The 27,062-nt window shown below is 37.2% G+C and overlaps 1 protein-coding gene across 11 annotated transcripts in view; it reads left to right on the top strand.

The window, feature by feature from the left end:
• The window catches only part of ETV1 (ETS variant transcription factor 1), a 97,988-nt gene that overhangs the window by 46,283 nt on the left and 24,643 nt on the right, over positions 1-27,062 (top strand). For all 11 annotated transcript variants that reach the window (XM_009452499.5, XM_063813778.1, XM_016945606.4 and 8 more), the window contains 3 exon segments: positions 5,774-5,903; positions 9,124-9,312; positions 13,264-13,511. In XM_009452499.5, the coding sequence (XP_009450774.1) occupies positions 5,774-5,903; positions 9,124-9,312; positions 13,264-13,511 (567 nt within the window).

Genomic DNA, 27,062 nt, shown 5'->3' with positions numbered 1-27,062 from the left:
TGAAGGATGTCAGCAGGGATCGGAGGGCTGTGAGAGGGAATCTATTCCCTGCCTCTTCCCTAGCTTCTGGTAGTTTCCTGGGAACCTCTGGCATTCCTTGGCTGGTAGAGGCCTCACTCTTACCTATGCCCTCATTTTCATGTAGCAGTCTCCCTGTGTGCATGTCTCTTTATCCAGATTCCCCCTTTTATAAGGATACTAGTCATATTGGATTAGTGCTCACCTTAATGATCTTATGTTAATTTAATCTTCCAAATAAGAGATTCTGGTGTTGAAATTTCAACATGTAAATTTTGATGGGACACAATCCAACCAATAACAAACGAGGTCTGAGAATCTGTGTTTCTCCAGCAGCTCCCTAGATAATTTGATGATGTGCCAGATTTGGGGCTCCCGTGTTCAGGGATCAGCTTGCCTCTGATAACCCTTTGAGAATCCTTATGCCCTGCGGTAGACTGAATGTTTGTGTCCCCGTCTCACCACCCCCGCCCCAGCAAATTCGGATATTGAAACTTACTCCCCAGTGTGATGGTATTTGGAGGTGAGGACTTTGGGAAGTAATTAGGTCATGAAGATGGAGCCAATGGGATTAGTGCCCCTATTCCCTTACTAAAGAGATCCCAGGGAGCTCACTTGTGATTTCTGCTATGTGAAGTTGCAGCAAGAAGATGGCTATCTGTGAACCAGGAAGTGAGCTTTTACCAAACACTTAATCTGCTGGTGACTTGATGCTGGATTTCCCAGCTTCCAGAACTGTGAGCAATAAATACCTGTTGTTTATAAACCATACAGTCTATGGTATTTTTGTTACAGCAGCCTAAACAGACTAAGACATGCCCTTTCTTCTAAGGTCACTTCAGGAAACTCACTGGGCCAATCTGAAAGCAGTAGAGCACCAAATAGCATTTCCACTAGCATGGATCATGCCTTTTGCTTTTAGGTCCATGCTAATGGACATCTTGATAGAAGGCTGTTGTTATGCTAGCAGCCATTCCTGATGGCACCCCAAACATGCCATTCCTCTCCACCCTCCATTTCCTACCCATCTGGAATAATTTCTCCTGTGAAGTTGAAGCACGTTTTCAGATGTCTCAGCTGGGTCAGAAGGCCAGACATGTTCAAGTAACTTAATTAGTGTAGCTTTGATTAATGTCCCTCAGAGTTTTTTAAACTTTATATTGATATACATTCATTATAATGCAAAAATCTGAAGTGTATAGTTTGATGAATTTTACATGTGTATATATCCATATAACCACCACCCAGAAGCAAGATATAAAATGTTTCCAGCAAGATATATTTCCATAACTTTGTACCTGTGAGATCATCTGTGTTTTTGCATGTAATTTGTCCCTTTTTATTCCAGTATAGTATTCATTCCGTTGTATGCATATGCCATGATTTATTTATCCATTTGCCCATTGATGAATATTTGAGTTCTTCCAGTTTTTGCTATCATGAATAAAGCTTCTTTGAACATTCTCACACATGTCTTTTCGTGAACATATGCACTCCTTTTTCTTGGATGTATCCTAAGGTTGTATTAATGGATCATAGAGTAGATTTCTGTTGCCCTAGTAGATATTGCCAGAAAGTTTTCCAAAGTGCTTATTATACTAATCCATACTCTCAGCAACTTGTATAAAAGTTCCCATTGCTTCATGTCTTCACCAAAACTTCATAATGTCTATCTTTTGCAGGTTAGTCATTCTAGTGATCTCTGTAACTATCTGATACAGCTATATAGTGATAATCTCATGTGGATTATTTTGCAGTTTTCTGAAGAATAAAGATTTTAAATACCTTTGCATATATTTTGTTGTTCCGATTTGTTTTGCCATCTGGATATCCGCTTTTGTGAACTACTTGCCTGTTTCAAGACTTTTTGCCCATTTTTTAAGTGGGGAATTTGTCTTGTCTTACTGATATTTTGCAATTCTTATTTTGTTAAATATGAGTTCTTCATCAGATCTTTCTACTTAAAACATCTTATAGCTTGTGACTTACTTTCCTTTTTTTTAATAGTGTCTTTTGAAAAAGTGTTCTTCATTTCATTGAAGCCTAATTTGCTGATATTTTTTCTTTTACGGTTAGTGCTTTTTGTGTCCTGTTTATAAATATTTTCCTACTTCATGGTACTCAAGACTTAAAATATAGTAATATTAAACATTATAGTCTCCAATATGGCTGACATTTTGATAAATATGATAAACTTTACATCATACTGCATGCATATTTATTAGCTATAGAGGTCATCAATTTTTAGTCATGTAAACCTGATCTAATCTCTCAAGTATAATATGATTTGTTACTTGAATTCCTTATATGTTGCTGCTGCTTTTTCTTATGAAAATGTAAAACCAATACTTAATCTGAAGTGCTAAAACTTGGATATATGCATGTTCTCACTTATAAGTAGGAGCTAGATGATGACAACACATGGACAAAGGAGAACAGACACTGGGTGCTACTTGAGGATGGAGGGTGGAAAAGCGAAGAGGATCAGAAAAAATAACTACTGGGTACTAGGCTTAGTATCTGGGTGATGAAATAATCTGTACAACAAACCCCCATGACACGAGCTTACCTATATAATAAATCTGCACATGTACCCCTGAACCTAAAATGAAAGTTAAAAAACAAAACAAAACTTGGAAATACACACTTTGCTAAATATGTTCAAAGATGTAATAAATAATTGAAAACCACTTGTTTAAAAAAAGAGGCCGGGCGCGGTGGCTCACGCCTGTAATGCCAGCATTTTGGGAGGCCGAGGCAGGCGGATCACGAGGTCAGGAGATCGAGACCATCCTGGCTAACACGATGAAACCCTGTCTCTACTAAAAATACAAAAAATTAGCTGGGCGTGGTGCCAGGCGCCTGTAGTCCCAGCTACTCGGGAGGCTGAGGCAGGAGAATGGCGCGAACCCGGGAGGTGGAGCTTGCAGTGAGCCGAGATCACGCCACTGCACTCCAGCCTGGGCGAAAGAGTGAGACTCCGTCTCAAAAAAAAAAAAAAAAAAAAAAAGAAATGCATGGTTAATGTATTACAAAGCTGTGTCATTTAGTATTTGTTATTCTAAGATCTCACGTACACACACACAACACGCAGATATACAATGGGAGACAATTTTCTTACTTTATTTATTTATTTATTTATTCGAGGCAGAATCTCACTGTCACCTAGGCTGGAGTGCACTGCTGCGATCTCGGCAAACTCTGCTTCGCGGGTTCAAGTGATTCTCGTGCCCCAGCCTCCCGATAGCTGGAATTATAGGTGGACATCACCATGCCTGGCTAATTTTTGTATTTTTAGTGGAGATGGGGTTTCACCATGTTGACCAGGCTGGTCTCCAACTCTTGGACTCAAGTGATCTCCCCACATTGACCTCCCAAAGAGCTGGGATTACAGGTGTGAGCCACCGTACTGGGCCTAGAGCACTACTTTAAATTCTTCGTGGGTTTTCTTTTCACATTTAAAGAATGTTTACCCAGGAAATTTAGGACACATAGACAAACGTTAAGAGAATAATGTTAATTCCCTCCTGCCCTTCAATTCGCTTTTACCGTTTATCAACATTTTTCTAGTCTTATTCATCACTTTCCTCATACACAATTATTTTTTCTAGAGTATTTTAAAGAAAATTCTGGATATTTTATCTGTAAATATTTTATGAACCTCTAACATTAAAACTTTTTAAATACAACTATTGTCACATCCAACAAAATTAACAATGACTTATTAAATTATCTAATAGCTAGTCTATACTAAAATGTCATATTTATTGCAGAGTTGTCTTTTTATAGTTGGTTTGTTCAAATCAGAATTCAAGTCCTCATAATTGATTCTTGAGGCTCTTAAGCCTTTTCTTTCAGAAGAATTAGAGCTTTCTGACTTGGTAAAGTTAATGCACATGAGTATTCTTGATATATGGAGATAGACAAAATTTCTCTTTTTTCTTTTCTCTTTACTTTGAATAGGCGTACTAAACATGTATGTACACACACACACTACATTAAAAAATGCTTTGAAATAGTGTACCCAGGGTAATTATTTTATTATTATGTGTTAAGTTTCTCTTAGATCACTTAAGTAAAATGTGCGTATTTGGCAAATTTGTTTTCTAGAATATTTCAGACGACTCTTGATTGCTGTTGAACACTTGTATCAAAATTATATGCATATAAAACAAATAGTATTTGTTTTCCTGAAGCTTGGTAGTTTGTGATATCAAATTTTTATGTTAAAAATTATATATAACATTCAAGCTAATGCAAGTTTATAATTCTGTAATGCCATCATTAAGATTGAATGACAAATGACATCATAAACCACAAAATTCCTCTTGTCATATCTTCCTTTTTGGAAAGCGGATTTAACATACTGTGTTTTAATTTCAGTTTGTATAAGAGTTAGAATAAATCTCCAGAACGTGTGTCTCTGTTATGTGTTTATCCCTTGACTATTCATACCTGTGGATATTATATGTAAATTACAAAATCTATTCTTATGACTATTTTTTCCTTTTTTAAACCAATTTCCCATTTATACCAAAAATTTAATTATTCTGATAAGATTTCTAATAGGCATTTCTTCAGTTTCATATCGAAGAATAAAAAATATATAGCTTTTTTTTCTTTCTTTTTTTTTTTTTTTGAGGTGGAGTCTAGCTCTGTTGCCCAGGCTGGAGTGCAATGGCATGATCTCGGCTCACTGCAACCTCCACCTTCTGGGTTCAAGCAGTTCTCCCACCTCAGCCTCCCAAGTAGCTGGGATTACAAGCACCTGCCATCATACCTGCCTAATTTTTGTATTTTTGTTGAGACAGGGTTTCACCATGTTGCTCAGGCTGGTCTTGAACTCCTGACCTCAGGTGATGCACTTGCCTCGGCCTCCCAAAGTGTTGGGATTACCGGCGTGAGCCACGGCGCCCAGCCTATAGCATGTTTTTTATTTATTGGATTCACAGCTGTGATTCCCTCCCCATATACGTATTTTTCTAGTTTTCATATTTTGTGATGTAGCTTTGTACGTTATTAAACATAAATGCATATAAGCATTACTATGCATTAAGTCACAGTAAAAAGGTGAAAACCTCATTTCATATAGAATAATTGTTTCATGGTAGATTACATGTGACAAACAACATTTACATATTTCTCAGATTTCATCTTCACAGTTCTGGTAATTAGATAGGCAGATACTTAATCTCTATTTTATAGATGAGAACTGGCCTCAAAGATGTTGAGTTTTTGCCCAAAGTAATATCAGTCACTTCTGGACCTGCGCCTGGATTTTCTTTGCCCCAGTCTAGTTGTCATTTCATTAAACTATTATTATTGATGCAGTTGATATATTTTCCTTTCAATAATGCTTAAAATTATATTTTGGTCTTTAGTTGATTCTTGGCTAATCAGTTGTAATTTTTCTGCTTTAGTCATTGGAAACCTTTCTGATATGTTTTCAAAACGTACTTTCTTGAAACTGAGCTTCTAGCATTGTTAATATCAGTTAAGCAAATTACAAGTGATTCACTTAAGTAATGAGAGAAAATTCAAGCATGCATTTTGTTACACAATAAAGGCAGAAAAGGAGTATATGAAGATTCTCTGAAATCTTCTGCTACTGAAATTCATCAAACGTGATTTTTCTTACATATGTAAGTTAATATGAAGTGTGAATGACATTTTTAACAACAGAAGTAGAACACATTAATCTCCATAATTCCTAACAGCATTTAATTTTTGTGGATATTTTTGTTCTTTTTTCTAGTGGCTTTTCATGGCCTACCACTGAAAATCAAGAAAGAACCCCACAGTCCATGTTCAGAAATCGGCTCTGCCTGCAGTCAAGAACAGCCCTTTAAATTCAGCTATGGAGAAAAGTGCCTGTACAATGTCAGGTAAAGCCACCAGGTGTATGTATGTAGGATAGTGGTTCTTATTGAATCAAAAAGTCCAGAATAATATGAAATCTCAAGTCATATTTTATGAGTTACATCTTTAATATGTAACAAGCTAATTAGGTAATGCATTTAGCAGAACTCTAAAGAACCATTTACCATCCAATCACACACTTTGGATTCATTTTAAAGCAATAATTTTTATCCAGATCATTAGTTGCTTTTCTACTGTAGTGATGCATCTTGGGTTTGAAAAAGGGGTTTTACTTGGCACAAGCAGCTTTTGAAAGTTCCCATTAGAATGAATGCATTATACACTTTAGATAGAGAGTTTGCAGAAAAAAATGAAACATTTGGCAGGTCTGAGCAGTACATTAGTTATCTGCCAGGCTTTGCAGATGATCTGTAAGATGAGTTCATGGACAATTGCAATAAAACTGGAATTTCATAAGGCTTAGCAGAGGCTATTATCTATTAAAAAGCTGGTTGTTCTTCTGATGATAATAAAGGGTGGTGCAGTAAAAGTGCATTGTTCATTTATTAGAAAATTTGATCACCTATATGTTCATTAAAAACCCTTCAAAGTAAATTGTATGATGCTACTTTTCATATTGGCCTTTAATTGCATAAAGAAAAAGTTGGCTGTCTCTACTGAGTATTATCACTCTCAATTACAGTAGAAACTTAGTTCTTAAAAGAAGTTAGTTTGCAAACTTACACAAATTATTCCAAATATTCATACTGTTTTATAAGTTATATCAATTCAGATTCATTGTACATTATGACCCAAAGGGGTCTTCTATTAAATAATTCCTCAGATATTTATTGCATACGCTGTTTATGCCCAAGATATGTAAGATTCTAGAAACATAGGCCAGACGCGGTGGCTCATGCCTATAATCCCAGCACTTTGGGAGGCAGAGTTGGGCGGATCACCTGAGGTCGGGAGTTCAAGACCAGCCTGACCAACACGGAGAAACCTCGTCTCTACTGAAAATACAAAATTAGCTGGGCATGGTGGCGCATGCCTGTAATCCCAGCTACTCCGGAGGCTGAGGCAGGAGAATCGCTTGAACCTGGGAGGTGGAGGTTGCTGTGAGCCGAGATCGCGCCATTGCACTCCAGCCTGGGCAACAAGAGCGAGACTCCATCTCAAAAATAAAAGAGAAACATAGACTTGTGCCATTATGGCAGCTGACCAATGCTCAGATATTTTATTACCATTTGTTCTTGCAAACTTGTCTTTTATATCTGCTTTTCTAAGAGGTTCACCAGAGCCTGAAATTATGAGCTAGCTCAATTGAAACTGCAAAGTTTTATAAAAAAGGTCTCTTGTAGAAGGTAACTATTAAAGCATAATGAGTTCAGATAAGACAGTATTGATCGATCTGAGTTTTATTTTATAGTTTAGTTTTGTTTTTGCATTTTCTCCTTACAAGTACTGTGTATCCACAGCATAATTATTTAACATATTGAGGAATTTCTAGTCAATGGCAGTCAGATATAGAATTGTCATTGCCTTTCAGCATTAATCAGAATTGTGACTGTGAAATCATCACTGTTTTATATGCCATATCTGACATCCACAAATCAATAATAAAGGAATTGCCTGAATATTTTGTGTTTCTTTTGGGGGATGAAAAGTCCCCACAGTGATATATGGCATATGCAATAAATTCTGGTACTTCCATCGCTATACAGAAAATATTATTGAGTACAGCATTTCATAGGGGAATAGTATCATTTTTTTCTTCATTCATGAGAATGAGTTAGGTGAACCATTTCACAAAAGAAGTGGGTTTTTCTTCAGAAATACTGGTAAAGAACATAGGTGGAACCAAACATGCAATTCATTATATGAACACTGTTGACTTTGCTTTGAAGCAAGAGCGGCCTTGTGCAGCATATATTCCTTTACTCCTTGTAAAAGATTTTTGCAGCTGGATATAATTCCGTTGCATTGATGGAGCAACAGAATAAATTATTCCATAATTTAATTCAAAAAGAAATATTTCTTTCTAAAGAAAAAAAGTGTACTGATGATTGCTTTTTATTTTATTTTACTTATTTTTTTTGAGACAGGGTCTCACTCTGTCAGCCAGGCTGGAGTGCAGTGGCACAATCTGGGCTCACTGCAACCTCTGCCTCCCGAGTTCAGGCGATCCTCTCACCTCAGTCTCGTGAATATCTGAGCCTACAGACATGCATCACCACGCCCAGCTAATTTTTTGTATTTTTAGTAGAGACGGGGTTTCACCATGTTGCTCAGGCTGGTCTTAAACTCCCGTGCTTAAGCGATGCTCCCACCTCAGCCTCCCAAAGTGCTAGGATCACTGGCATGAGCCACTGCGCCCAGCAAAATGAAATACAGCATTCTAACTTAGAAATGCCCTGTTGTTAAAAAAAATTTAAGAAAATTTAGTTTTAGTAAAATATTTTATAGATGACCAAAATTAGTTAAATCACATTCCTGAAAGTTACACATAGGAAAGCAGTTTAAAATCATAATATAAAATCAAGCTTACTCATTTTATTCTTTTGTAACTGTGTTTAGAAGTTAGGCTATAATAGGATTTTATTCCTAATAACATTATTTTTTACTTATTCTCTAAGAAAGTTTAAATATATCAGACATTTTAATTTACCTCATTAATCTTCATTATCCCATGTGGGGAAGTTAATGCCAAGCATCATTTATTTAATATAATAAAATGAAAATAAAGTAAAAGCATTGCCTTCTTAAAATCCCACCACAAATAAAAGCAAGCCAGGTGTAGTCTCTACCTTATTAAGCTGATGTTAGTTCTTGTTTTAAAATCTTACATAATATACAAGAAGAATATAATATCAGAAGTATTTAATGATTTAGGAAAGATCTATCAAACTTTCTCAAATAGATATATCAAGAATAGATGGAAAAAATACCACTGCTTTTTTGGACGTAATTTTCCCTGTACTAAGTTGTTTGTATATGCATTAAAAATACACATTTAATATTTGTTCTGTTACAAGGTTTTGCATTAATCATCTTATTTTCTGTTTAAGGGTGTTGTGATTTTGAAGTTTATCTGTTCTGGATTTAAACAACAATAGCAACAACAAAGTTTTCATTTCCATTTGACTTAAGTCTAAAATATCTTTTCTTCCTTTGGATTAGAAACTTTTTTTAAAAATTGCTCCAAAGAAAGAAATGTTCTCTCTTCTTTTGTCCCCTGGGTAGTGCCTATGATCAGAAGCCACAAGTGGGAATGAGGCCCTCCAACCCCCCCACACCATCCAGCACGCCAGTGTCCCCACTGCATCATGCATCTCCAAACTCAACTCATACACCGAAACCTGACCGGGCCTTCCCAGCTCACCTCCCTCCATCGCAGTCCATACCAGATAGCAGCTACCCCATGGACCACAGGTAACCTGCAGATACCAGTTTTCTAGAAACTGTTTTTTGCGTTCTTGGAAGAAATTTCTATTAACAATTCTGAAGGCCTAGAGTAGATTTAAGGTGAGCCTATTAATTTTGCACATCTGTGCAAAATATTTTTAGAAAGAGCTCACTCTATCTATACTTACAATTTGTGGAGAAAGTCATTTATAAACATTCCTTTTATAAACATTTAAATTGGTTGCTAAAATGGAAAATTTATCTACTGACATTTGAGCATTTCCCTTTCGCTTTGCTTGAATTAAATTGCTTCACTTAAACTTTAAATCAGATCATCCCATTTTTATGAGCATATGTGTGTACTTGTTCTGTAAAGTTAGGAGACTAATTTTAGTAGGTAGCTTATGGAATTAGGTTTTCTACCTTATATTGAATGGTTCAGCTGTACATAGTTTTGCAGAATATAACTTATTTGATTAAAACTGTTGACCATCTTTTCCAGGTGATTAATATTTAATATCAGTAGACACATGACTCTGGACACTGAGAATATACAATTAAAGAGATAGAGACTCAATTAGTATTACTTAGAAAGGAGCAAGGCAAGAAACGTAGCATAGATCTAAGGAGAATACTGCATTAGGTAATTCATGACTCCTTGAGCTTAAGAAATTCATATTTAAATAAAATACTAAATAAAACCTGTAGAGGTTCTGAGATGTACTACCTTAATATACAGCTTAAAATCAGGTTGCTTATATACAGCATCTCTCCTTCTTTATCTCTTCTGCCTTGTGCTTCTGTATGCAGTGGTGTGCTAGTAAATGTTTAGCAACAGCCTGCATGAGAGAAAAACAAAACGCCCTCATCAGTAGCTTTTGCTGGGTCTGTGATGTACATATTGCTTTCATGGCCCACTATGAGCCATCACTGTGACAACCCTGAATGCCGAGTTGCAAAGATGCAATAGCACAGCGTAATGTAGTATTTCTAGGATACGGATACCAGAGACATAAGTAACCTCAGGTGTATAATTGGTAATGAAATGTAGTAAGATAATTAGAAAGTGATGAGTTTTGCATTTTTATCTTCTGTTTTTAACATATTTTTTGATTGTGAAGTTATATAATTTAACTCTTAATAGTGGCTGTGTTTAAGAACTGGCTCAAAAAATTCCTGCAAGTTTGACAATAAGTCAGTGCAAACTGGCTCTGAGACACCATTGTAAAAATAACTCAGCCAAAGGAATCTTCTAGATCAGCAGAGGAAAGCAGAAGATGTGCCACTGGCAACTTTCTGAAAATAAGGGAGCACTCAAACCTGCTTTTTATAGGTTTTTTCATGGGACTCAATCTCAAATTCAGAAACTCATTTTGCTATAAAGGGCATAAGATGAAAGCGTTCTTTACAATGTGATACAAAGCCTTGTCTTTTCCACCCTTGTTTCCATCACTAAGTCCTCTTGTGGGGTAGTTATTAAATGCTTCCTATTATCTTTTTCTTCTCACCCCGTAGCCTTGAGACTTTGTCAGAGTGCAATGGTATGTGCATCTGTGTAAACAGTTTTGTAAATACAGATGAAAGAATTCTTCTTGCAGGGTGGGCCATTAAACAGATGGACATTGTGCAGAGCTGAAACGGAACAAAAAAGTATGAACAAACAAAGTTTTATGTTCTCCACTACTGGTGACTTCTGAGTTCTTGATAACTGAATCTCACTCTTCTGATCAGTGCCAGAATTATAGATTGTATAATTCGCTTTTTGTGCAAACTGGTTATTTCTTAGGGAAGGTGACTGCTGAATAAGCAGTGTGCCTGGTTTTAGGTGACCTAACTTGAAATGCTTTAGCCAAATTCATTTTAGTTTCTCTACTTGAAGTCAAATATTTGAGACTGAGAACAGCCGGCCCGGAACTCCAAGAGGGAAGCTCGGGGTCTTTTCCCACTGACCCCTGACTGAGTTTTGAGGACAGTACCAGCTGGCCAGTCCCAGGAAAATCTCTAAAGCCGTATGTTTCTGAGGAGGATTTCTTAGAGGGCTCTGGCCAACAAATGACAGTCCCTCAGTTATAAATGGCAAATTTGCTCTGGGAACAGATCCTTTCCCCAAAACACCCCCTCCAGCCAGGCACCCCACTTCACTCTGGGAATGCTTTACGGCCAACTGGCCTGCACCCTGCTTCCTTTCCTCAGCCTCACTCTGCTCCTGGGGCCAGCCCTTTGGCACTTTTTCCTGAACCCACTGTGCAGGAGCCCTGTCTCTCTTTCTCAGTGTTTCCACCACTTACACCCTGTTTTTCTTTATCTGGGAGTTCATCAGCATGTTCTCCTTATCTGTTAACTCCTTTCCAGAAGCTTCTTGAATCACTTTCTCTTTACTATTGGTCAGTGGCTCCTAAGAATTGCACCAAAACCTTGCAAATTCCTGAGAAGCATGCGTGTTTGATATATACATGTTCCCCAGCAACTTCCAACTGGAATCAGGTCGACTCGTAAAAACAAATGGCTTGATTCCTTACAAAGCTTTCAGTTACAAGTATTATTAACTTCCTTTTAAGGCTTCACGAGTGAGCCAGTTTCTTATTTTAACTTCAAGTTACAATTTTCTGATTCACTCCTTGACAGTTCTTAATGATAATTTCTGTTTCTTTTTTTGGCTAATGAAATAAGCAAGAGAAGGGAAATGAATGCAGTGCCAGTCAGCCTAACTGCTCTGCAATATCCGAGTTTCTAAGTTTATTTTCTGCAGGTGTAGGTGGAATGTCAGTGTTTTCCATGACCACCAGTGAGCCTAGAGTTAAATCACAGGATGGAGTGTTCTTAGAAATGCTAAAGCAATCGCGTTGCCATTCTTTAGCTTTTACCTTATTTTCATTTAACATTACCAAAATTAAATGCTAACTTTCCAAATTAAAGTCTCAGGAATGCTTTTAGTGGGGGAGTTAATAGGCTTATATTTGCTCATAGAAATGTTTTATAGGTTATTTTTAAGCACTCCTGGGGCATTTTTAGAGCACTTTTAAATCTTTAATTAATCCACATCTTTGTGGTGGGTCAATGATATTATGGATGAGAAATACAGAACAGAACGATTATGTGATTAGCCAATCGTTATAAAGTATAACCAAGAACAAAGAGGCATAGGACTCATTTCTAGCCTTCTGCTGAGGCCTCAGAACTTCCTCATGTCCTAACAGCGGGACTTGCCCCAAACCTATACAACACTATATGTTATTTTCACCTTTGGAGATCAGCTGTGCATTTATGCTTATTTTTATCAACCTGATACTGTATTTGAATCTATTGGAAGCCAATATGGTCTGCATTGCTGTTTGACAGTAAAGAGGTAGTCTTTTTACAACCAGCTTGGGTTTGAGTCCTTATAATACCTAGTTTTGTTTCTTACTAGAACGCAATGTTAATTAGGACATTGTTGAGGAATTGAAAGTCGTGCTGATTTGAGAAAAAAGTCATTCCTCTCTTGCTTCCTCAGCAGGTTTTTGTTTGGTTGGTTTTTTGTTTATTGCTCAGTTTGGTAACAGAATTAAAAGATAGAAGATGCAGTTTGAGATCTTTTTCTGGTATATAATGATTTAAGACTCTTGTGTGGAAATTATCAGTGATCCAATTGATTTAGAACTAGGCATTTTAGCCATTAATCGTTGTGTGTGTGTGTGTGTGTGTGTGTGTAAAATCCTCAAAGTTTTTCATTGCTCTCCAATCCTTACTCAAAGTACATCTTTAATTCATATACTGCAACAGTGCTGCAAAAGACTGATTAGAAAGGGAATATAAGTCATATGATTAAAAAACATAGAGCTACTAATCCAGGAAAGAAAAATGTAATGCTTGTTAAAGATTTACGCTTCAGGTCAGCTGGTATCATGTTCCTTCACTAAGAAATGAAAAACCGTATCCGTATTTTAAAGAATGTTCCATGTTACCGTTTCATCTGAAACACACTCTCTTATTCCCTAGATTTCGCCGCCAGCTTTCTGAACCCTGTAACTCCTTTCCTCCTTTGCCGACGATGCCAAGGGAAGGACGTCCTATGTACCAACGCCAGATGTCTGAGCCAAACATCCCCTTCCCACCACAAGGCTTTAAGCAGGAGTACCACGACCCAGTGTATGAACACAACACCATGGTTGGCAGTGCGGCCAGCCAAAGCTTTCCCCCTCCTCTGATGATTAAACAGGAACCCAGAGATTTTGCATATGACTCAGGTAGGCCTGTGCTCTGCACAAATTACATTCAAGGCACTTTTTCACCTCCCTCGTCACATTGGTTAGTGTTGGTATCAGACTAGGTAGCTCCTGACCATTTTTTAATAAGATCTTCCAGATTTTGTCCGTTCATTGAAACTTCATCTACGTGTAAAGATTTGAATAATATAAGATCTTTCAGATTTTGTCCGTTCTTTGAAACTTCATCTACGTGTAAAGATTTGAACTATCAGGTCATTTTGACATGAGGTGATGGTTGAAATAGTGTCTGGAAACAAAACCAGTTTAAAGAAAAATACACTTTACAGAATTATGCACAGTCTCAGCTCGAGAGGGACATTGCAATTTTTTTTCTTAATTCTGCACTTCTTTTTCTTCTTATTTTGCTACTACAGTGCTACTTAATAAAAATGTTTACAGAAAGTAATATTCTTCTGAACTAGGTCACATATTGCTTATAACATTTAAGAAACAATTACTGGGGTCCCGGTGCAGTGGATCACGCCTGTAATCCCAGCACTTTGGGAGGCTGAGACCGGTGGATCACGAGGTCAGGAGATCGAGGCCACCCTGGCTAACACGGTGAAACCCCATCTCTACTAAAAGTACAAAAAATTAGCCAGGCATGGTGGCACGTGCCTGTAGTCCCAGCTACTCGGGAGGCTGAGGCAAGAGAATCGCTTGAACCCGGGAGGCAGAGGTTGCAGTGAGCCGAGATCGCACCACTGCACTCCAGCCTGGGTGACAGAGAGAGACTCCGTCTCAAAAATCTCAAAAAAAAAAAAAATTATTGGTGGCAAAGACTCTTAAGTGTTCGTAAGTAAGAATTCTTACATATTAAGAGGGGAATAACAGATTATTCGTAGAGTTTAGCTTTGTCTCTGTGAGCTAGAAAGTAGTACAAAGCAGCGGGTCAAGTGGGGGAGTGGGGTTTCCTGAAAGGAGGGAGGGTTTAAAATCTTTTCCAGTCTGGTGGCTCACGCCTGTAATCCCAGCACTTTGGGAGGCCGAGGTGGGCGGATTACGAGGTCAGGAGATTGAGACCATCCTGGCTAACACGGTGAAACCCTGTCTGTACTAAAAACACAAAAAATTAACCGGGCATGCTGGCACGTGCCTGTAGTCCCAGCTACTTGGTAGGCTGAGGCAGGAAAGTTGCTTGAACCCAGGAGGTGGAGGTTGCAGTGAGCCAAGATTGCGCCGCTGCACTCTAGCCTGGGTGACAGAGTAAGACTCCGTCTCAAAAAAAAATTTTTTTTCCAAATAGTACCACCAACTTTGCCAATATTTGAACCTTGAGACTTTAAAAGAATTACTTAACCCTGCTGAGTTTTTCCTTCTATAATCTGCCAAATCAGGACATCTGTTTTTAACACATCTCAGGTATTTTGAAAAATAATCTATGAAATAAAAGCTAATGTTTATAAGGTTACCATGTACGTGTAAAATATTGTTAACATTATTGTATCTGTGGTCAATAGATGGTTGTGGATGTGGAAATATTTGAGAACAGTTTCATTTCCTTTTGTCTGGATATAAAGTTTGGGCATTCTTTATGAAGGGAGTATTGCGTCTTCTGCTGAGTTTTTCTATCATCAGTCTACTTGAGTAAAGAAAACTACCTCCAGGTCTTGAGTTACCAGTTTGCGTATAAGATTACCTGCTTGATAATGAACTGCCCTTAAGGCTCTGCAAAAGAGAGCCCTGTGACTTAGAAGTCTCCCTCTGGTCATCCTTCTACACTGGCCAATAGGTTCAAAGGACGAAGGGAATTGGCCCCCTTGAGGCATGCCTCAACTTCTAGAAAGCATGCAAGCTCCCCAAAACCTATGAATTCTCTGCGCAAGTGGCCTTGAGTCTACTTCCAGGGCCTGAGCAAGTGCATCCCAGGCCCTGTTTTCTGAAAGCAGAGCACATTGCTCCTATGTATAGTGCTAGGTTCAAGGGTGGCTAAAGGGCAGTTGTTCGTGAAGGCATGAGGATGGATCTTGATGTGTGAAACTCTCACAGTGTGGCCCAATATTGAGCTCAAGGATAGGAAGAGAGACAAAAAGTGGGGTGTGTCAGGATCTGAAGACTGGGTACTAGCTCTCTCCATACCACATACTCTTCCAGGCTCATTTTAGAGATTTCCTCAGCTACTAAACTTGACGTGGCTGAGAGGTTGTTATGGTATACAGTTGCAAAGATGAGAAGACACCTTATTTATCAGTTTGCTTGGCCGATTTATAATTTAAGAAATTTTAACAGATTGTATAAGAGTCTTTATTTGAATTTTTGCCCCAGGGACTGTAATTTGGGGAGTATCTTGAAATTCCCATTGTGGTTTCAGTTTAGAACCTTTTGTATTGTCCACTGGTGTCTCTAATTAAGAACCCTGCAATACAGTGGGCTTTATTATAAATAGTACACATTTATCTCTGTAAATTTCAAATCCTGTTAATTGATATTATCCTTATTCCCCAAACCACATTTTAATTTGTTGTAGTTTTTAAAATTCATCATGATTTCAAGAAACTTTATGTGGAAATCATATAAATTATCTCAAATAATCATTCCAAAGAACATGTATAGCACAGCACTTAAAATATTTCTTTTTGTGCTCTAGAAATGAATTTTTTTTGAGATGGAGTCTCGCTCTGTCACCCAGGCTTGAGTGCAGTGGTGTATTCTCAGCTCACTGCAACCTCCGACCCCTGGGTCCAAGCAATTCTCCTGCCGCAGCCTCCCGAGTAACTGGGATTACAGGCACCCACCACCACACCCGGCTGATTTTTGTAGTTTTAGTAGAGACGGGGTTTCACCATGTTGGCCAGGCTGGTCTCAAACTCCTGACCTCTGGTGATTGGGCCACCTCAGCCTCCAGAGTAGCTGGGATTACAGGCATGCGCCACCATGCCCGGCTAATTTTGTATTTTTAGTAGAGACAGGGTTTCTCCATGTTAGTCAGGCTGGTCTCAATCTCTTGACCTAGTGATCTGCCCGCCTCGGCCTGCCAAAGTGCTGGGATTACAAGCGTGAGCCACCACGCCCAGCCTGAAACTGTTTTCTTGATTCTGTGATTGCTCCCTGTATATCTTCTCCTCATATTTATATTGTATATACAGTTATATGTAGTGTGGTATTGAGAATGTATAACTTTTCTTAAGAAGATGTGAACCTAATGGAAAAGAGATTTTAAAATTCTAATAAGGGCGAAATACAGCATCTTGTGCTGTAAGAATTACATTCATACATAATATGGACTTCAGAGCCAGTCACTATTTGACCCTCAAAAGCACAGATTGAGTCATATATAATCTTCAAAACATAGTCCAGCATCGTTTGTCGAAGGTATGTATGGCATCTCTTTTGTAAGTTAAGTATGCCATGTCTTGTGGATTACTTGTAAAATTCTTACCTAAAAAGCTGTTAATTTTATACTGCATTCTCCCTTTTAAATTATATTTAAAATTACCAAAGTTGTATACCACCTTTGAGTTCTAATTTCAATATTGCCAGTAGGATACAGTTGTGTTTTGCTTGAATAGTTAAATGGTAAAATTATATCTTTCTGACAGGATTTAAAATAAATATAGTAACCCCATAACCAGGGCCTATGAAAACTTAATCTGTGGGTATCAAAATGTATTTTACTTGCCACGAAATTGCTGCACTTAAGTTGACACATATGTATATGTCATACATTGCAATCAACAAATATGATTCGTAGATATTTTGTTTGGTTGTCATTAATTTTTTCATCCTTGCTGAAGGTACACTTAATAACCTTTGAGGAAATCTAATGCATTTATCACTGAATCAGTGATTTCTTTTTTCACCTATTGGTGTTGAACAAATAGCACATTAGGAAGCTCATAGATTTATATGTGGTTTAAAAACAATGTAAAAAGCATTTTCTTTATTTGTATTTGTATTTTGAGATGTAGTTTCATCCTGTCGCCCAGGCTGGAGTGCAGTGGTGTGATTTCGGCTCACTGCAACCTCCACCTCCCAGGTTCAAGCAGTTCTCCTGCTTCAGCCTCCCAAGTAGTTGGGACTACAGGCGTGTGCCACCATGTCCAGCTGATTTTTCTATATTTTTAATTAGAGACAGGGGTTCATCATGTTGACTAGGCTGCTCTCAAACGCCTGACCTCAAGTGATCCGCCAGCCTCAGCCTCCCAAAGTGCTGGGATTACAGGCATGAGCCACTGCGCCCTGCCGTAAAAAGCATTTTCTAAGTCAGTTAACTCAGCATCTATGATACAAAGGCTATTCTTACGGAAGACCTTTAGAACTCTTTATTGCTTAATTCTATACACCATAAATGTTGTGAAAATAAAAGAAGCCTAGTAAGGGAAAAGGTAGCTTATGATTGTGCTCTAATAAAGCCTGACATTAATTATGACATGGGAAATGGGAGGTCTATTAGTTATAATTATAATTACAGGAATGCAATTTCAACTGCCTAATATTTAAGATAAAAAATGCAAAATACTATGTTAGTAGAGTATAAATTTTTATTCAGGAGAAAAGAAAAAAACTTCAATCAGAAGACAGTGACGAAACAAGAAATAGATATTTAGGGCTAGCTTAATGAACCAGTACAATATGATCATGATTGTATCATGATACTAGGTTCTAAAAGATCCAATCCAGTCCATCTATTATTGTCCCTTTCCTTCTCTTCTCTAGCCTATTATGCTGCATAAAGCAGTACACATTTTTTGTTGTTGTTGGTTGGTTTTTGTCTAAATCCAACATGATATTTTTTTTCATGCCCTTATGGTCAAATGCCCACATAAGAAGTGTTAAATACACATTGAGTGCTTCATCTGGAGTGCGTCATGGAGATTCCCGTAGAAAGTATCCTATTTTCTTAGAGTCAAGACTGTTTTCTCATTTTCATGACCACATAAGAGGTTTTGCAAATTCAGAATGTCCAGTGACGCAAATATTTTAGATGTTTATAGCAATATATTTTATTAGAGCTGAATGTGTTAGGTGGTTGGTTGATATTTTGCTTCTTTGTTTCATTTTATTTTACTTTTTGATATCTTACAGTAGATTTTTTTAGGGAGTAGTGAGCACATGAAACTAAACTTTGACTTTAGAGAATATCAGCACACAATGTTCACATGGTAATTTCACTCTCAGGAATTTATTCTAAGAAATAGTGAAAGATGCATAGTGAATGTTTGAGAGAGACAGAAAGCTAAATATTAAAAATATATAATAGGTGAATGGTAAAGTAAGTTATGGGTACTTGTAAAAGAAATATTATGCAGCCATTAGAAGTCAGATTTTTGAAAAATATTTAATGAAATGAGACTACTGAGTTTTTTAAAGTATGCAAGGCATAACTCACGCAAATTAAGAGCCAGTACAGAAATACCTTGGCTATATATAGGTGGTGATATTATAGGTGATATTTTGTATCTGTGAAGTATTAATATTTTATATTTTAACAATGCTTATGTGCTGCTTTCCTAAGCAAACAGAATGATTATTTAAAAAAAAAATCAATCGGGCCAGGCGCAGTGGCTCATGCCTGTAATCCCAGCACTTTGGGAGGGCGAGGTGGGCGGATCACGAGGTCAGGAGATCAAGACCACGGTGAAACCCCGTCTCTACTAAAAAAAATACAAAAAATTAGCCGGGCGCAGTGGCGGGCCCCTGTAGTCTCAGCTACTCGGGAGGCTGAGGCAGGAGAATGGTGTGAACCAGGGAGGTGTAGCTTGCAGGGAGCTGAGATCGCGCCACCGCACTCCAGCCTGGGCAACAGAGCGAGACTCTGTCTCAAAAAAAAAAAAAAAAAAAAAATCAATTAATTTATAGTTGAAGAAAAGAAGTGTCCAAACTCATCACGTCAGTCCTATAAGTGAAAACAAGTAAATGATGTTATAGTCTCACACGTTGTAAGCGTAAATGACTTTCTATTGGTTTGTGTCTAGTACTGCCTTAGAGGAGGGAGGGAAAATAATGCCTTACTTAGTGGGATTCATGTTCACCTTGCACAGTGCTTGCAATGCTACCATTAGGGTTTTATTCCTTTGCACGTTGCAGTGTATTAAAAATCTTAACCCAGTAGTTGGTTGGAGGAGTAATGTACATTAATAAGGTGTTTTTAGCCCTTAAGACCTATTCTGTTATCCTAATAGGTTTAAACAATGCTTCTCGGCCATGTGGTGGAGCAACTTAATCAGAGTAGGGAATGAAGAGAGGGAAAGAAGAACTTTCAAAGGCAAGAGGAAGATAGCTAAAATAAGAAAATAAAGGACAATGCTGCATACTTTGAGCTTAGAGAGAGCAGGAAATAAAAGCAGAGGGTAGAGGTGAGAACTCAACATCATATGTTTGCCGAAGAAACGGTTTTTGCATTTTTAAATTGTGTTTCTTAAGGCCACTCCTGCTGCTACTCATGAGGCCTTTTTTCAATTTGGAGGCACGTAACTCTTTGGCAGCAAATGTTGTTAGTGCTATTTTAAATTGGGAAGTTGACACAAATAAATGTTTCATAGAATTCTAAATCCTTTTATCATGAAAGCTCTTGAAGTTCACCTACTTCAAACTTCTTCTCCACACCCAAATTTTACAGATAAATATCTGAGGTTCATCCAAATGAAGTAACTTACCGTCAGTTACAGATATATTGTGAAGCAGCCAAAACTAAAATTAGGATTTTCTAATTCTTAGTTTAGTGAAGAGTTCATGATTTGTCTTTCTACATAATTGTTCAGATTAAAGGGAAATACTGAGTGTTTTTGTATGGTTTTCGAAGGATCTTCATGATCCAGGGCATCTGCTTGAAGATATGAGGTGTGCTTTCACTAATTTGGGAGGAGCACATTTCACATTAAATAGTGCCCACATTTTACTCTAAATGTTAGGTGTTCACCGCAGTGAGGTAGAAAAATAGAGCAATTCAACGATATAAATTATGAAGATGCATTCTGCTTTCTTTTAAAAAATATACCACCAGCATTCTTAAGAACTGAGATTATCAAAGAAGTGATCTTTTATAATAGCTCTTTTGAAAAAGACTGAAAAATAATGAGAAGAAAAAGTGGCTAATTAATGGCCCTTCCAAGCTCTAAGTCCTTGATTGCATGAACATAGAGTTTGAGTCTTCTCATTGGACCTCACTCTTTCTTTCTTAATGCCCTTGATGGCTCAGTGGCTTACACTTCACCTTCAGCTGTGCTTTTCAGACCATTGTCAGCTGAATCCATTCTTCACAAGTAAGCTTATGAGGGACTACAGGATCTCAAATCGATGTAAAGAAAGCTGTTGTTGAGGAATAGGGTGCTTTTTCCATTCTTCATTTTATTTTATTTTATTTTTTTAATTTTTTTTTTTTGAGACAGAGTTTCACTCTTGTTGCCCCGGCTGGAGTACAATGGCACGATCTCAGCTCACCACAACCTCCGCCTCCCTGATTCAAATGATTCTCCTGCCTCAGCCTCCTGAGTAGCTGGGATCACAGGCGTGCGCCACCACCATGCCCGGCTAATTTTGTATTTTTAGTAGAGACGGAGTTTCTCCGTGTTGGTCATGCTGGTCTCAAACTTCCGACCTTAGGTGATCCGCCCGCCTCAGCCTCCCAGAATGCTGGAATAACAGGTGTGAGCCACCGTGGCTGGCCCATTCTTCATTTAAAATCCATCCATTATTCACCCCAACAACCCCTCCCAGGCTCCTCATATACTTCCTTATTACCCTATTAGGGCTTTGACAAAAGCCAGTAGAAAAGCCTGTAAATTTAGAGAACGGTTATCTGTCCTTAGCACATCGAAAAATTATGTGTAGGCAGAAAAATGATGAAATAAATACTGAAAAAATATTTACCTTATGTTAAATATGTTAAAACTGGAATATGTTTAACTCTCATCTGTCAGAGCTGACAAATCTATCTGCTATTCACATAGGCCCAAGCTGGCACTTTAATCAAGAAATTTAAATACTCTTGGGTTTCTGAAACGGCAAGAGAGGAATGTTTTTATATTGTAAATGTTATTCTATGTTTTGCTGTGTTGGTGGATACTCATCCTAATCAAATAGTAGGAAAAGTATTGAAGTAATTCCTAATGCTGCCTGTAGTAGTACGCATTGCTTGGGCTTCCCCTTGCAGAGTTTATAATATGGTTTGAAAGTGAAAGTTGTAGGATTAAATAATTGGGTAATGGAGCAAGAACAACATGGTTATTTTCTGCATCCATATAAAAATATAAATGTGTAGTGTTTTATAGGTTTGGAGATGACGTGTCAGAGCCTCAATCAACTGACTAAACTTGCACAAAACTTAAGAAAAAAATAACAACATTCAGAGGGCTAAAATATCCCAGTCATTTATTTCTAAACTATTACTATTGCATTTATTACTACTACTCATCTAGCAATATCTCAGAAATTGTGTCATCAGGATATTTTACCTTAAAAAACAATTTATTGCTATTTACTTACAAGATGAGATACGTGTTCTAGGGAAACTAACCTCATACATATTTTCCAATACACTTTTCTTTCATCCTTTCTGAACAATTGGGGCACACATAAACAACCAAAAATATTATCCAGGAAACAGAAAGTATGCAGTGATTACAAAAAGGAAAGCTGTTGAAAGGCACTAATTAAAGTCAGATGGAACACAGGGAGTAGAAATAAAGGTAACTGATATTTATTTTGAATATTCAAGGCTTACCATAAACTAGCAGGCTTCATTATTTCCAAAATGGAAAGCCCATGATCAATAATTTCTCCCTCTTGAACATTCTATGTGTGTGTGTCTTGTTTTGTTTTGGCTGATGTGTTTTAAAGAGATAGGGTCTCGCTGTCTTGCCCAGGTAAGTTGCTAACTCTTGGCCTCAAGCAATTCTCCCTCCTCAGCCTCGCTGTAGTTGCGATTACAGGTGCATGCCACCACTGTCTGAATATTCCAATGTCAGTTACTATTCAGTGTTTTCACATTGAAGACATTATTTTATCTTAGTTATTTTTTAAAAATTGTATTATTGCTGGGATTCTAATTAGGCAGCTAAGGAGGAAAGGAAGTAGAATAGTATTTTTCTATTCATATTCCCTTTGAAAGTATGGAAGTGTCACCAAGTTGTTACGAATGTATGCCTTCTTCTCTTCTCAGCAACCACAACAGTCTATCTCAAGGCCCGTCTCCCTCTTATATAGTTATAGAAGGCCTAGAATTATAAAAACCACAATATCTAAAACTCTGAACACCTAAACAAATTATTTCAATATAGATAATGCATATACTTCTCAAATCAATCTATTATGAATTTTATATCCAGCCCCTAATAATTATAAATTTATAATTCATGTATTACATTGATCAGACTTTAAATATATTGAATAATGGAAGTTAGACAACATGTTACAATTATTTTAAATATGAAATATTACATTTGAAGATATTCATTTTCAGTTTGCAATTTTTATTTACATATTTTTGAACCACTTTAAAAAGTAATTCCTTAGAAAATATTGAATATTTTTAAAGCCCTGGAAAAAAGTTAGCAATAAATTAATAATTCGGTATACGTTCACTTTTTGGTGATTTTCCTCTGTCCAATATTTTTTCTGAATGGTGGGTTCATCTCCCACCTGCCTATGTTAAGTATTTTAGTTTTGAGCTCTAACATATGGCCATAAATTTATTTATTCTGTATGACTGTATTAATCAGATATTAGAAATTGGAGGTTGAATATTTGTCATAATGCCATAATAAATAATCCTTCCCAGGTTTAAAACCAAAGACTGGGCAATTTTTCTGTTTATCCTCTTCCTTTTCTGAGGCATGGTAAGGATCTGTTGCTCAGTGGTTTAGAGATATACACAGGGACTGTTTACTGCAACTTTTTTCTCACATGGCTTCAGGTCACTGGAAGAAAAAAGTGTTTTTTTCCCCTTCGGAGTCAAGGAACAAAGTACAAATGGCTGATAAAACCCATTCCATATTTAATACTATTCAGGATAGGATTGACTCTTCAAAAAATATTTCCATAATTGCTTATATATTGCTTCCTCTCCCTAAAAACTCTGGATATTTTTAAATATTGCCATCTTTAGTAATTTCCAGGGCAGCAATGATTATGATTCCGTGAACTTTGGCCTTTTGTGCTTGATATGTAACACTTCCAAAGGCCAAACCGTGGCCTTATTCCATTACAAAACATCATTTGCTTATGGCTACATTTTCTCCTGAAACATGGCAGCTCATTTTTTCCCTCGTAACTCTAAAACTATTGCTTAAAGAAATTCAAGTGTAGGATCACTTGGGAACTTTAAAGAATGAGCTATTGAACTTTCAGAAAATGTTAACATCTTAGCTCTTTCTCAATATCCAAAGATAATTTTCTTTTACACAGCCAGTGATTTGTGGACTAGTAGATCACTTAATCTCTGATTTTTAGGTGCTTCAATCGTGAAAAGTGACAGTGATGTCTTCCTAATTGATTTTGTTATTGCAATAGAGGTCATAGATTGGCCTCACAATTTGACTTTGCCTTTTATTGCTTAGCATGTCTCATATGAGTTTTCCTCATTTCTTTTGGAGTTAAAATTGCAAATCTCCCAAATCAGTACTCTGGCCCACTATATCAGTTTTTCTAAGAAATACTTAAATATGCTCTAAATCTACAGTTACAGTAAGTGGCATTGGCTCTAGTGATTTGATTTGAGAATTGAGACTACAGTCTGGATTTACTCTTTTTGCATTAACTCAGGCCAAATGGACAGGGACTGCATTTTAAGGCAGTAATGGAAGGCTGAAGGCTGTCTTAAACCAATCATACCAGTTTTACCCATGACTGATTGATCCCTAGGGGCAGAGCCCTGTAAGCATTTCTCTTACATGAATGGACGCTATAGAGCCTGGAGTTTCATTCATAAAATGGAGACTGAAAGGAAACACACACACACACACACACACACACACACACACGCACTCACTCACTCTCTCTGGAATGTCCATTTATACAGAGCTGAAGGGTGTAGTGTTCCATCAGCTGCTGCTTATGCCAGTTGACTGGAAGTAATGATTAATGCTCATTGGTCCTGCTTGCAAGTAACCTGACACTATTTATGGCCTTGCAGTGTTCCTAATGTATAGTGAATGAGAAGACAACATTCTCAAATCAGAAACATAAACAGGAACTGGTGGGTCTGAATTCCATTCAAATATGTCATTTCAGCCCCACAGTGTTTGTCTAACTTGGATTTTACAGGCAGGAAAGGGGGAAGGGATGGATAATCTGCTTGTGAGTTGTACTAGCTTGGAAAAAGGCAATTAGAAGGGAGTGGAGTGTGCTTTTATAGTGTGGGACTTTTAGTTTCTTTTTTAATAAAACAACCAGGATATTTAGGCCCAGAACTGCTTATTTCAAGTGGGTAAAGTGAACATACAACTGTTTTTATAAGTGGAACTGAGATTTGAAATTAAATGAGACAGTTTAAAGATACATGTTTGGATCTCTCTTCTCTCTCTGTCTCTCTCTCTCTCTCTCTCTCTGTGTCTTTGTGTGTTTTTGTCTGTTTCATGAATGTGAACAAAAGAAGGGAACATATAACATTTTTTAAAGTGTTTACATAACCAAGTATATGTTTTTAGGTTTCGAATATAGTTTTAGAATTTTTACACTTAAATGATTTCTATACTTAAATGAGTTAACTAATAGGTTTGAGGAAAAGAGACATTTTATTTCATAAAACATTTTCAACTAGGATATGAACAACTTGAAAAAATTTTCAAGGAATTTTTATCAGATTAAATGGATGGTTATTGTTCTTATTTTGTGTGTGTGTGTGTGTGTGTGTGTGTGTGTGTATGGTTTCTATTTAGTTGTTTCTAACAATCTGGAAAATTTTACAGGAGAGTAATTCAAAGATAAATATGAAAAGTATCAAAAAAAAAAAAAAAAACCAAAAGAACAACAAGCATGTGTTATTGTGATTCATTTAACTATTCTCTTTAAAAGTATTTTTCAACTCTCTGTTCTGATAATTTTTTTTTTTAGTATGTGGGTCTGTACATTTCACTGCTCCATCTGTTTTTCTTAGTATTAAAAAATAAAACCACTCACATAGTATGACACTGGAAATATTATACTAAATCCTGGGCCTGACATCCATTTACGATTTGTGTCATATTGAGCATGTTTTGTAACCCCGTATGCCTCCAGTTTCCTCATTTATAAAAGGGCAAATAACTCTCATCTTTTAGTGTTTTTGTAACGGGTAAATATGGTCATGTTTATAAAGTCACTAATACCGTTTCTAGCACATAATAGGGGTGCAGGCAATAATAAAGGATTTCCATTGACATGATTTTATTTTGACTAGATACTTCTTCAAAGACTGCTAGTCCTTTATTAAGATGCCATTATTATTTCTAATAATTTAAAGTACAGTATTTGGGGCTAGAGGATAAGATAAAATAAGAGAGACAATACTCTTAAAACAATCATATTGTGCTAGTACAGCAAGAGAAACAGTCTTGCTGAACTTCTTTTTTTTTTTTTATTATACTTTAAGTTTTAGGGTACATGTGCACATTGTGCAGGTTAGTTACATACGTATACATGTGCCATGCTGGTGCGCTGCACCCACTAACTCGTCATCTAGCATTAGGTATATCTCCCAATGCTATCCCTCCCCCGTCCCCCCACCCCACCACAGTCCCCAGAGTGTGATATTCCCCTTCCTGTGTCCATGTGATCTCATTGTTCAATTCCCACCTATGAGTGAGAATATGCGGTGTTTGGTTTTTTGTTCTTGTTTACTGAGAATGATGATTTCCAATTTCATCCATGACCCTACAAAGGACATGAACTCATCATTTTTTATGGCTGCATAGTATTCCATGATGTATATGTGCCACATTTTCTTAATCCAGTCTGTCATTGTTGGACATTTGGGTTGATTCCAAGTCTTTACTATTGTGAATAATGCCGCAATAAACATACATGTGCATGCGTCTTTATAGCAGCATGATTTATAGGAAACAACAGGTGCTGGAGAGGATGTGGAGAAATAGGAACACTTTTACACTGTTGGTGGGACTGTAAACTAGTTCAACCATTGTGGAAGTCAGTGTGGCAATTCCTCAGGGATCTAGAACTAGAAATACCATTTGACCCAGCCATCCCATTACTGGGTATATACCCAAATGAACTTCTTACTAGTATTATTCATATTCAAAGCAAATAGAAAAAGTTATCTGAATATTGTGGTGATCCAAGGAGAGATGAAAACAAGAGGACAAAGCTGTTCATGGTATGTTTTTTTTCAAATCATGTAGATTCCAGCAAGAGAGAAATTTAGCATTGAAATTCCACATTAAAACCACTATCTCTTCAGAATTTTGTGTGGCCCATTTTGGCAGCTAATGGCATCCTGTATCATATTTTCTTTTTCTTTTTCTTTTTTTTCTGAGACAGAGTCTCACTCAGCCTCCCAGGCTGGAGTGCAGTGGTGCGATCTCGGCTCACTGCAAGCTCCGCCTCCCGGGTTCACGCCATTTTCCTGCCTCAGCCTCCCGAGTAGCTGGGACTACT

This window comes from Pan troglodytes, chromosome 6 (genome assembly GCF_028858775.2).
Source record: "Pan troglodytes isolate AG18354 chromosome 6, NHGRI_mPanTro3-v2.0_pri, whole genome shotgun sequence".
Classification (NCBI taxonomy): Eukaryota; Metazoa; Chordata; class Mammalia; order Primates; family Hominidae; genus Pan; species Pan troglodytes.
The sequence above is the reverse complement of the archived record's forward strand: the minus strand, read 5'-3'. Positions and strand labels throughout refer to the sequence as shown.